The sequence below is a fragment of the Leucoraja erinacea genome, chromosome 14 (assembly GCF_028641065.1).
Source record: "Leucoraja erinacea ecotype New England chromosome 14, Leri_hhj_1, whole genome shotgun sequence".
Classification (NCBI taxonomy): domain Eukaryota; kingdom Metazoa; phylum Chordata; class Chondrichthyes; order Rajiformes; family Rajidae; genus Leucoraja; species Leucoraja erinaceus.
Window position 1 is genome coordinate 10,529,279 of NC_073390.1, and position 13,506 is coordinate 10,542,784.

Consider the following 13,506-nt stretch of genomic DNA (forward strand, 5'->3'; position numbering starts at 1 on the left):
GAAAAGTTGAAGATGTTTCTAGGACTGCGGAGACTTAGACTTAGCTAGGGGGTGAGACAGACCTGGAATTAGAGTTGAAATGGAGATGTGCAAAGTTATGAGGAGCCTAAACATGGAGAACAGGAAGGATCACTTCCAAGAATGGAAGGTTCACTAATGAATAGATGTAGATTTGGCAGAAGGATTAGGGAAAGTTAAGGTATTATTTACCCTCACCAAAATAGTGGCGAAGGGTCTAGACCTCACTGGTATACTAGTCCACTGCTTACTGTTGCTCCGCACAATTCTGATTCAATATCATGCTCTTGGCCCTCTAGTCCAAATACTCGCAAGAATTTACGCACTGATGCTTTAATAAGATGCCCACTTGGGCTGCACACTGAGAACTCTAGGTCTCCTCCACTGATCTCATAGCAATAGATCACTCATGGCTCAGTGCAAAGCAACCTTTGATGGATGAGGCAGGCAGGCTGTATCGAGTGGTGATTAAACACATATCACTGATCTTTACCACAACACAAAGTACTTTAGCAAAAAGAGGCAACTGCATTACTCCAGTAGTTTGTGTTTTGCTTAAGATTCAAACATCTGCAGTTCCTTGAATCTCCTTATCATTGACCTATATTTCCTAACCATCTGTGTTCAGACTTAATTTCCTTTAAAGAGGAACCTAAGATGAAGTTTATACCTTTGAATGGTATTCAGTCAAGATAAATTGTTTTCACTAAAAATGTCAGAGGAATACATCCCATCTTCCCAGGAAGAGGAGATCTCATTCCTAGAATGCACTCCAGTGGCACCAGCGCATTTCTCTTTAAGAGAAAGTGTGCAGGGAGGTGGAAGTAACACATAATCAAATGCTGTCGTGACAGAACATAGATGTGGACAGATTTTACAGCAGGCAGTGCCAGCCCTCTGGACTATGAACAAGATTGATGTAAATTAAAAACATAATTATATCAAGATTAATGACTGCAGTATTTTTGAATCAATAGTTGTCATAGTCATCATTTCACAGGACTAAGAAATTTCACTGAACATTTGCCAAACCAGTCCAAAAATAAATTTCAGGATGGCTAGCCTAAGCCTAAATAGAGCAGCACAATACAAGATTGGATCATAAACCTCAAGTAAAACGTTTACCAGTGGTTATTTTCGTTTATTTCAATATGTTTAAATGATCTTACAATAGTCAAGTGAAATCAGTCTGAAGAAGGGTTTCGGCCCGAAACGTTGCCTATTTCCTTCGCTCCATAGATGCTGCTGCAGCCGCTGAGTTTCTCCAGCATTTTTGTGTACCTTTCATTATTTCATAAGTTCATTTTAAATAATCTACAATTTGAATTATTTGAATAAATTTCAATTACTTTAAAATGCCGTTAGAAGCCATCAGAATTTTCCAGGGGTGAGACCTCAGGAAATGTGCCCAAACCCTGGGGCATTACAGCAGTCTGCACTGGTTCACAGGATGGCTGCAGCAGGCAGACCTCCAGCGTGTCTGCTAGTGGAGCTGCAAAAGGCAAGTACTGCTGCAAGAGCCATCCTAGGGCAGGAATAGGGAATGGATGTCGTTCTTGATCCAGTATAATCCTCTCCATTATCAGCATCATGCTGAGTGCCTGCACAGTGGTGCAGTTAGTAGAGCTGCTGCCTCACACCACCACAGACCCGGGTTCAATCCTGACCTCGGGTGCTATTTGTGTGGAGTATGCACGTTCTCCCTGTGACCGCGTGGGTTTCCGCCAACAGCTCCAGTTTCCTCACACACCCGAAAGACGTGTGGGTTTGTTGGTTATCTGGCCTGTGTAAAATTGCCCCTAATGTGTAGGAAGTGCATGCGAATGTGGGATAACATAGAACAAGTGTGAACTTGCGATCAACTGTCTCCGTGAGCCAGAGGACTTATTTCCATGACGTATCGATAAAGGGGTGGCATGGTGGCGCAGAGGTAGCTTTACAGCCTTATGCCCCTGTCCCACTTACAGTGGCAAAGGCCCAGGTTCGATCCAGACCACAGGTTCTGTCTGATGAAGTTTGTACATGCTCCCTGTGACCGCCTGGGCTTTCTCCATGTGCTCCCATTTCCTCCTACATTCCAAAAACATGCAGGTTTGTAGGTTAATTGCCTTCTGTAATTTATCCCGCTGGTGTAGGATAGAACTAGTGCATGGGTGATTGCTGGTCGGCATGGACTCGGTGGTTTCCATGCGGTTTCTCTAAAACTAAAACTGATGGTTACTGACCTCATGGCTGTACTGATTTTATATTTTGGGTTGGTTAATTTGTCCATTTTCATTGTGTTATTTCATTATGTTATTTTTTCTGAAGCTGATCAGTGTCTGTTAGATCTTTCTATAGATGTCTTGGTGATCAACTTACATTTGCACCAAGTGCTTAGGCCAAAATAACCAATGAGCCAACAATTTTAAGATGTAGAAATAAGGAACTGCAGATACTATTTACCAAAAAACCCCACAAAGTACTGGAGTAACTCAGTAGGTTGGGCAGCAACCCTGGAGAAAATGGAAAGGTGACATTTTTGATTGAGACTCATCTTCAGACTGATTGTGGGGGGGGGGGGGGGGTTGGGCACGCAAGAAGAAATTTAGAGGGCGAGACTTCCAGCTCTTTTCCCCATGCCGCACTAACGCATGTGTGTGCGTGCACACACACACAGACGCTCAGTCTGAAGAAGAGTCCAACCCGAAACGTAACACATCCATGTTCTTCAGGGTTGCTGCCTGACCCACTGAATTACTTCAGCGTTTGTGTTTAGTTCTGAGCAGATCTCTGCTTCTTCCTTGCCATCACAGAAAATAACCTTTAGACCAGCGTTTCTCAACTCGGGTTTCCTGGAACACGAGAGGTCACTAGGGGTTCCGAGAGAAATAGTGATCATGTAAATGCATTTTTTAGTCAATTTTGTGTTTAATTTCATATTTGTAACGTTATTATACACGTACGGCATATTCTTGGAAAATTCTTGGGTATTATAATAAAGTCTTCAACCTGTTATATCATTTAAAAGTATAATAATCATAGCGAATATATTTAGTGACGTGTATACGGCGCCAGTGTGAAACGGTTTTTAGTGGTCTGTGGACAGGAGCTGCACGTGACTGGTTTGTGTATCATCAAGTGAATCACTCGAGTACAGTCGCATGTACGGTCTCCATCAGTCCTGTCTGTGCTTCCTGGCGTGCAGGTACAGTCCCTCATTCACCCACGTTATTTAGTCATTTTTACCCATCATTTAGGGATGTTATATGAATTTTTAAAAATTAGGTATGTTTATGTTTATTTTTGTTAGTTTATGAAAAGTTTATTTGTGTATGTTTTTGTTAGTTTATGAAAAGTTCTCTCTCTCTCTCTCTCTCTCTCTCTCTCTCTCTCTCTCTCTCTCTCGCTCTCTCGCTCTCTCTCTCTCTCTCTCTCCTCCTCTCTCTCTCTTCCCCTCCCCTCCCCTCCCCTCCCCTCCAAGGTTAGTTCTTCTGTTTGCCTTTATATAATGATTTTAGGGGCTCCCCGAGACATGAAAATTATATCAAGGGTAAAAAAAGTTGAGAAACGCTGCTTTAGACAATGTGTTTCACTCCACGTGATATCACGTGATAACAGCCGATAGTAACAGATACTGATTGTAGCACTGAAGAGCTGCACTCCAGAACAAGCAAAGGATCTGGTGAAGTTGTTTCAGTGTAGCGACAGTGCAGGGATCTGGATGACAGTTACAAAGATGTACCAGTACGTGTTGTTCCCTTTATCCTGTTGACTATGAATAAGCTAACTGCTGTACGGTTGCTGTTGGGAGTGATATTAAGCAGCACTTACTCACCAAACATGTCACTGGTGCCCAGATTATTAAGCTCTAGACATCAGAGTCTTGGACCAAAGAGCTGGATTTCAAAGGCATGCTAAAATATTCTGTCCTTGGCATCAAGATAACATTTAACCAAGAGTAAATTCAGGAAAACATTGAAACTAAAATCAATGGGCAATAAAGGGAAACATACTCATGGCTCTATAAGTGCTGTAATTGATGAAAGTCAATCATTTCAGCATCAGAACATCAATGCAGGAGTTACTCAGGGCAATGTCTCAGGTCTAACTACTTTCAATTGCTTCAATAATGACCTTCATTTCATCATTAGGTTAGAAGTAGATAGACTCACTAAATAAAGTTCTCATTGCCAGCATGTCAAAAGATCTAAATAACTTTCCAGCATTGTGTTTTTATTTCATATTTCCAGCATCTACATATTACTTTTTGAATGTCATCAAACACTGGCTAGTTACTGTGGCTGCAAGAGCAGGTCAAATGCTAGGTAACCGGAGGAAAGTGTCTCACTTTCTGACAACCCAAACCCTTCATGTACATGGAAATGTAACTCCAACTGAATCAGCATGACTCATGCAGGATAAAACTGCTAGCTTGATCTCTATCCCATCCAGATGCCCAAACGTTCATTCCTCCACCACCAATGGCTGAAGTGTGCACCTTTAACAAAGTGCACAGGAATTTCTTGCCATGGCGACTGTCCACACTGCCCAAGTTGCTTCCAGCAAGGAAAAGGGCTGCAGGTGCATCATCACCTGCAAATCCCATCCTAGTTGACACACCCTGACTAGGAAATATATCACTGGAACTTCATTGTCATTAGGACCAAATCTGGCTGCTATAACAGCATCCACTGGGCGTTCATGATACAAGATGGCAGGACCTACCCAGCAGGGTAATTAGGGCTAGCTAGTAAGGTCCATATACCCAGAAATTATATAAATGAAAAAAGCCTTAATTCAAAGTCAGAATGCAGTTAATGCATATAGCAGAACGCTGACAAGTCAGTGATCTCACACAGTAACGATCACTCTGGCTCCATAGTTATTGCTTGACTAACCATTTCCTCTCTTTTTCTTCAGATTTCTATTAACGGTAATTTTTTCACTCTCAATGCGCATACAGTCTCAAGTATATGTAACACGTTACGTACAGCCTAGAGGCCCTTTGGCCCACGAGTCTGCGATCCATGATGCCATTTTAAACTAATTCCATCTGCTTGTGCATAGTCCATACCCCTCCATCCCCTACCTGTCCAAATGCCTCTTAAACATTACAATGGCATCTGCTTCCATCACCTCTCGTAGCAGTATGCTCTGAGCATCTACCACACTGTGTAGAAAATGTTGCCTCGCTCATTTCTTTTAAACTTTATCCCTTCTCATCTTAAATCTACACCCTCTAGTATTTGATATTTTATTTACTCCTCTCATAATTTTTACACTTCTATCAAGTCACCCTTCAGCCTCCAATGCTCCAGAGAAAACAAAACAAAGTTATGAACAGTGGGACAACACAAAGCTCATTTGAATGGGTGATCAATGATGTGGACTCAGTGGGCCGAAAGGCCTTCCATGCTCTCTCCCTAAAACTAAAACTAAAGTTTCTTCAACCTCTCCTCAGAGCCAACGTTCTCCAATCCAATCACTCTCTTCAAAGCCTCTACATCCTTCCTGTAACATAACTACGCTTGATATGCCAAATGTGACTGAGCCAAAAATTTTGTACAGCTACAACAGATATGCCAACTTTTATACTCAATGCTGTAACTGATGGCAAGCAAGCCACATATTACCACCTTATATATTTGCATCTCAAGATCCCTCTGTACATAAACGTTCTTAAGAGTCCATCTGTTTACTATATATTTTTCTCTTGCATCTGAACCACCAAAGTACAACAACCTCGTATTACTCTGGATTAAAATCCATCTGTCATTTATCTGCCCACATCTCCAACTCATCTTTTGGCAACCTTCTTCACTTTCCACAACTCTGCCAATTTGTGCGTCATTTGTAAACCTACTAATTACCCAACCTATATTTTCATCCAACTCATCTACATAATCATATACATATGTTAAATACTTAAAAACAGTTTTCAATAATTAATTTTCAGCCTTGAAATCACTGCACACCATCAGTGAACTGAGAAATACTTACAATTGGTGATGTCTGGAGGTGCGTACCCATCATGCACGTACATGCTGGTTGGCTTTGCGACCTTCAAGTATACCACTTCTGCTGTGTTTTTTAAAGCCGTCACTGCATCTTCATGGGTAACTTCATCTAGACTGGCTGTGTTAACCTAAAATTCAGAAGGCAACATTGCTAATATGTACATTAAAACAGTAAGATAGACACAAAAAGCTGGAGTAACTCAGTGGGACAGGCTGCATTTAGTCGCAATGAAGGGTCTCGACTCTCACCCATTCTTTCTCTCCAGAGATGCTGCGTACCGCTGAGTTACTCCAGCCTTTTATGTCTATCTTCAGTTTAAACCAGCATCTGCAGTTACTTCCTACACATTACAATGGTACACATCTGACCTCTCAACTGCAGCATTCCTTTCATTTGATTGTGGAGTGCAAAATATCTTTTGTATAAAATCTTACAATGCTTAATCTGTTTAAATAATTGTTATTCTTTCATTGAGTCATGAAGTTATACAGCACGGAAATAGACCCTTCAGCCCAACTTGCCAAAGCCTGATCTATATTAATCCCACCCACCCACGTTTGGGCTATATCCCTCTAAATCTTTCCTATCTAAAGTGCCTGTCTAAAGGTATTTTAAATATTGTTATAGCACCTCCCTCAACTACATCCTCTGATAGTACTTTCCATATACTCACCATTCTCTGGGTAAAAAAAATTGCCCCTCAGGCTCCTTTTAAATGTTCTGCCTCACACTTTAAAACTATGTCCTCTGGTTCTTGGTTCCTCATCTGGTTAAAATATTGTGCATCTACCCAAACTATTCCCCTCGTGATTTTATAGACCTCTAAAAGATCACCCATCAGCCTCCTGTGCTCCAAGGTATAAAGTCCTAGCCTACCCAACCTCTCCCTATGGTTTAGACCCTCAAATCCTGGGAACACCTTCACAAATGTTCTCTGCACTTTCTAGCTTAACAACATCCTTCGTATAACAGGATGGCCAAAACTGAACATAATGCTCCCACAATGTGGCCTCACAAATATCTTACACAAATGTAACATAACATCCCAACTTCTATACTCAATTCCCTGACTGAAGGCCAATATATCAAAAGCCTTTATGACCACTCTATACCATCTGTGATCCCACTTTCAAGGAACCATGTACCTGCACTCCTAGATCCCTCTGCTCTACAACACTCCCAAGGGGTCTGCCATTTACTGTGTAGGTCCTGCCCTGGTTTGGTTTCCCAAAATTCAACACCTTGCACTTACCTGCATTAAACTCCATTAACCATTCCTCAGCCTACTTGCCCAACCAATCAAGATCTTGCTGTAATTTTTGATAACCATCTTTGCTATCTATAATACCATCCACCTTGGTGTCATCCACAGGTTTACTAATCACGCCTATACATTCTCATTTAAACCATTAATATAAACCACAAACAGCAATGGGCCCAGCAATGGTTCCCGAGGCACACCACCTCTCACACACTTCCAGTCCAAATAATCTGAAGTGAATTTACGAGGTATTTTAAAACTGAAAACCCTTTTTTTGTATTTTTTTAATTATCTGTAATCAGAAACATGTAAAGGAATTCAATGAGCTTTGATAGTAAGAAGGATTGAGACATTTTCAGTGAAGGTAGACCAAGGCATTGATAAGGGAGAGTAGAAAATTAAAGTTGGCGAGCAGCAAGTAAAATTAAAATGCATTCTAAATATAAATGTAAAAAGGAAAAGATCAGTGAATATTACCGTGGGTTCCTGACAGTCTGAGAAAGGAGAAATTAAATGGTAAGAGAGAAATTAAACACATTTTCTGACAGTTTGACGGGAAGGCACAGAAAACCTACCAGAACATTAGAGAATCACAAACAGTAGAACGGCAAAGCTACAGTGGGCCATGAATGCCAGGAGGTAGTATTAGTTAAAGAAAAGTACTGTAGAAAGTAAAAGGACTGGAAGGTAATCAAGCGTCAGGACTTGATGATTTACAGGCTAGGGGTTTGAAGATGGCAACGATGGAAATAGTAGATGCACTGGATGGCATCTCTCAAATTTCATAGATTTCAAAATGGTTCCCACAATTTGGAAGGCGGTAAATGTAACTCTACCCGTTTGACAAAAGAGGGTGAGGGAAAACAGGCTATGCAGACTAGTCAATCGAAGGTTAGTGTGGGAAATTGCTAGAAACGGTTAACATGGTAATTGTAACAGTTCACTTAAAAATTTACAATAAGATTGGGAAGTGTGGATTTATGAAAGAGAAATCACTTTTGACAAAATTGTTAGTAATTTTCCAAGGTTGCATGCTGATAGCAGAATAGACAAGAGTGAAGCAGTTTCAGAAAGTCTTTGCTGAGGTGTCATGAGAGAGTTATTAAATAAAACTGAAGGGCAGAACATTGGAGGTAATGTAATGAAAATGCATTCATACAGAAAACAATAAGAAAGGTCATTTAGGCATTGGAATTCAATGACTAGTAAGATGCAGCAGAGATTGGGGCTGCAGATAAGATGATTGTGTGTGATATATCCAAATATGCTGATGATATAAAGCGAGGCAACATTGTTGACTGTGTCGAGGGTGCAGAAGGGCCTCAGGGTAATAATAGACAATAGACAGCCAGCATTGCCATACAATGTGATCATGGCTGATCATCCCCAATCAGTACCCGTTCCTGCCTTCTCCCCATATCCCTTGACTCTGTTATCTTTTAGAGTTCTATCTAACTCTCTCTTGAAAGCATCCAGAGAACCGGCCTCCACCACCCTCTGAGGCAGAGAATTCCACAGACTCACAACACTCTGTGTGAAAAAGTATTTCCTCATCTCCGTTCTAAATGGCTTACCCCTTATTCTTAAACTGTGGCCCTTAGTTCTGTACTCCCCCCAACATCGGGAACATGTTTCCTGCCTCTAGCATGTCCAAACCCTTAATAATCTTATACGTTTCAATAAGATCCCCTCTCATCCTTCTCAATTCCAGAGTATACAAGCCCAGCCACTCCATTCTATCAACATATGGCAGTCCCGCAATCCCGGGAATTAACCTTGTAAACCTACGCTGCTCTCCCTTAATAGCAAGAATGTCCTTCCTCAAATTTGGAGACCAAAGCTGAACACAATACTGCAGGTGTGGTCTCACTAGGGCCATGTACAACTGCAGATGGACCTCTATACTCAACTCCTCTTGTTATGAAGGCCAACATGCCATTCGTTTTCTTCACTGCCTGCTGTACCTGCATGCTTACTTTCAGAGACCGATGAACAAGGACCCCCAGATCCCGATGTACTTCCCCTTTTCCCAACTTGACACCATTTAGATAATAATCTGCCTTCCTGTTTTTGCCACCAACGTGTAACCTCACATTTATCCACATTAAACTGCATCTGCCATGCATTTGCCCACTCACCCAACCTGTAAAAGTCACCCTGCATCCTCATAGCATCCTCCTCACAGTTCGCACTGCCACCCAGCTTTGTGTCATCTGCAAACTTGCTAATGTTACTTTCAATCCCTTCATCTAAATCATTTATATTGTAAATAGCTGGGTCCCAGCACCGAGCCTTGCGGTACCCCATTCGTCACTGACTGCCATTCTGAAAGGGACCCGTTAATCCCTACTCTTTGTTTCCTGCGTGCCAATCAATTTTCTATCTATGTCAACACCCTACCCCCAATGCCATGTGCTCTCATTTTGCCCACCAATCTCCTATGTGGGACCTTATCAAATGCTTTCTGAATGTTCAGGTACACTACATCCACTGGCTCTCCTTTGTACATTTTCCCAGTTATATCCTCAAAAAATACCAGAAGATTAGTTAAGCATGATTTCCCCTTCGTAAATCCATGCTGACAGACCGATCCTGCTACTGCTATCCAAATGGACAACTTATCTTTTATAATGTGGGCAACTGTTATGGAAAAAATAAAATGATGGAGATTTTTAAAATTTAAATTGGAGATTGAAAGGTGTTGGTTTTCAATGTTTACCCCTGCACCCCAATAACTCAAAATAAACAAGTAGCTTCCTTTGGTTGAATACTGAAAGGCTTGATGAACAGACATTGAAGAAGATTGAACAGAGAGCGAAGATATGTGATCCCATTGCCTTCCCACTCAAGGTATCTCCAATCCACTGATCCCAACATCAAATTAGTTTGATTGAATGGAAAAACAATGGAAAAACAATCCATTTTGCCACAATTGCTATTTACACTACTCATTAAATCACCCAGATGCAATAGATCAACACAGGATCTATTTCATGGATAGACTGATTTATCGGTCGGTGAACCTCCCACAATTTGTTGTGCTAGGAAACAAAGAATGGCCAATATATTCTTCAACTTCCCAAACACTTCTCAGCAAGTCCGTACCTTTTCAGAGGGCCTGTACCCATGCTGTACTGAGATTTGATCCAAATTCTAATTGCATGGACGAGGAGAGAGCAGCAGCAACATTTAGAAGGTGATAGTTCTACTTCTAATTTGTGATTCGGATGGATATGGAACATTCATTTCCGGAAAGGAGAAAATTAGGTATTGCCAGAGGAATCGATCTCATCTGAAGTAGAGAGCATTAATAGTCAGCTCTTTTTATTGGTTCCAGTCTCTTTGTCAAGCTCGACCGACATCCTTAGATAAATGGGCCAATTATACAATGAACATCACTTTTATTTTAAAACTTCTGAGAAACAGCAGAGTGTAACCTGAAGCAGTAAATTGGATGGTCAAAATCTGAATAAATTAGAGGTCTAAGTACTTTGAGGGAATAAAGGTTTTACTGCTTCCATCGCTGTCATGCACTGTAGCAAACACTGCAATGCTATAAATCTTTGTCTAGCTATGCCAAATGGATCTTGAGCAATAAGAATCGCAACAAGAATTCAAAGGAAGTTTAATGTATTGATTGAGTTCCATTCAGTACCAACAGTTCAAATGAAAATCATCTATTAACAAAATTATATTTACAGTTATTCCAATTAATACTTTACAAACATTGAGGAACAGGGCATAATCCATTATCTGAAATTAGAATTTTCTCCAGTAATAACTGTCAAGTTCTAGTTGTTAATTGTTGAAATCATGTTACTGTTCTTTCATTATTATTCCAGACCCAAAAGACTGCAATTGGCAACCAGCTCAAGGTGAAACATTAACCATATAGCCCCAAAATCACAATTTTCCATTAGCACAATCAAAAATCGTCATTTTCTGGTCTCTATTGATGGACCCATTTTCCCTCTGGGGAAATCACACATGAATTAATGTGAACTCAATGTTCTCCCTAGATCTGCCTTTGAGAAAGCAGGTAATTCATCTCTTTTGTTTCATGCAAACGTCTTATAATTTAAAATTGTTATAGAGTCACAGTCATACAGCACGTAAACAGGCCCTTCAGCTCAACTTTGCCCACGCTGAACAAGATGCCGCATCGATACCAGCCCTGTCTACCCACATTTTCCTCATATCCCTCTTAACCTTTTCTATCCATGTACCTGTCCAAATGCCTTTTAAATGTTGTCACTGTACCTGCCTCAACTGCCTACTCTGGCAGGCCGTTCTACATACTCATCACCCACTGTGTGAAAAAGTTGTCTCGCAGGTTCCTATTAAATCTTTCACCTCTCACCTTAAACCTCCATCCCCTCGATTCCCCTACTCTGGGTGAAATACTCTGCCTTTACCCTATTTATTCAAAAATCTTGCACTTTCCTTGCACATTGTTGACTTGAATTGTGCTGACTGATAGCAGGATATCATAATTTGTGCTTCAATGTATGCGAGATGAAAGGCAGTTTGCCTGAGAGGACAAACGCTAGCCTAACTGACACTTCACTCCACCGACAGACTCTGCAATGAGCCCAGGCAAACGAGGGCTTGGGCTGGGTGCAGTTCGTATCGAACTAGCAGCTTTGCACCAGGAAGAGTTAGCATGTGAATGGCAACCCAATCTTTTGAATGGGTTCATTGAACCAATGGAAAAAAGATAAGGCAGGTGAAAATGCTAGAAATACTCAAGTCAGAGAGCATCTGTGGAAAACGGAATAGTTAATGTTTCAGGTCAGAGACCACTCTGGGAAAGGGAGAAAATACGATAGTTTCAGTTGAATAAATGGCAAGAACAAAGGGAATGCTTGTTATAGGGCGGGAAAACTAGTAAATGTAATAGTTGGAGGCAGATTGCGCTTCTGTGTTAAGTGTTACTCATAGTAGGGTTGCGGAACACACCCTGCTACCCACACTCCAAAATGGAGCGAAAAACTGAGCCAGTTCTGATGCAGATAGACAGAAAAAAGCGACTTCGAACTGAATCACTGTGTGTATCAGAACTGACCATTTCTGTCCATTAGCCATCCGCGAGTTTGGTTCAGTTTTGATTTTCATGTACAGTTAAGTGCTTCCCACATCTTATTACTCATTATTTTAATCTGCAATTGTTTAAAGTAGCAAAACAATATCAGTAATTTGTGATCCAAGCATTTAAACAAATTCTGACCCGACGTCAAAGTTTTACAGACTAATTTTTTTCCTTTGCAATTGATATAGAAATTATACTGAAAACTTACTGCCAGAATTTTATCTCCTATCTGCAACCGGCCATCTTTATGAGCAGCCCCTCCTTCAATAATTTTGGTTACATAGATGCTGTTATCTCCAGGAATGTGCTGGTTTCCGACACCTCCAGCTATACTGAAACCAAGACCTTTGGGGGAAAGAAAAATCATATTTCAAATCAACCAACATTTTTTTTCTTGGTAGAAGAGATATTACCCAAACAACCACATGACATTTGTTAAGCTGATCTGGCACAGATCAATAGCTCCAACATGATCATTGCCCAACCATCCACTTAATGAACTTAACATTTCCCACAAATTGGGGCAAATGTGCTTATAAATACACAATTTATTCATCACCTTACATTTTTACTTTCATTGGCATAAAATCATTATTCCTATATTATTAAGTACAAAATGTTTCTAACCAGTTCTTGGGGAGAGAATCTTTAGTAGAGAAGGGCTGCTTGATGGTAAAGTGTTGACTCAACAAAACAAGTCATTCAGTCAAATGAATTAGCACCAACCATGAAACGCACTACTCATCCACACTAATATCATTAACTCTAAACCTGGCCTCATCCGATTCCATCACTCACCTGCACATTAGGGGTCATTTAACCGACCGATCCAGATGTCTTTGAAAAGTGGAAGGAAATGGAGCACTCAGGGAAAAACTTGATGGTTCCAATGAGAATGCGCAAACTCCACATAGACAGCATCAGAGGAAAGGATTGAACCTAGGTCAATGCTGCTGCGCCACAATGCCAACCAATTAGATAAATGCAGGCATCATCACCAATGGCTTCACTGCTCAATAATCTGTAATAATTCTAGAATTACCACAGTTTTTCAAGTATTTATTCAAGTATAGCATGAGGTCCAGCAGTCAATCAAGCAAAATGTTATATTGTCAAACCAAAGTTTATTGGAAAACAT

General features: G+C 40.7%; 1 protein-coding gene across 21 annotated transcripts in view; it reads right to left on the reverse strand.

Moving 5' to 3' along the window:
* The window catches only part of LOC129703263 (disks large homolog 1-like), a 365,442-nt gene that overhangs the window by 117,429 nt on the left and 234,507 nt on the right, over positions 1-13,506 (reverse strand). For all 21 annotated transcript variants that reach the window (XM_055645581.1, XM_055645579.1, XM_055645578.1 and 18 more), the window contains 2 exons: positions 12,577-12,713; positions 6,001-6,145 (listed from right to left, as the gene is read on the reverse strand). In XM_055645581.1, coding sequence (XP_055501556.1) covers positions 6,001-6,145; positions 12,577-12,713 — 282 coding nt within the window. The remainder of the gene's footprint in view (positions 1-6,000; positions 6,146-12,576; positions 12,714-13,506) is intronic.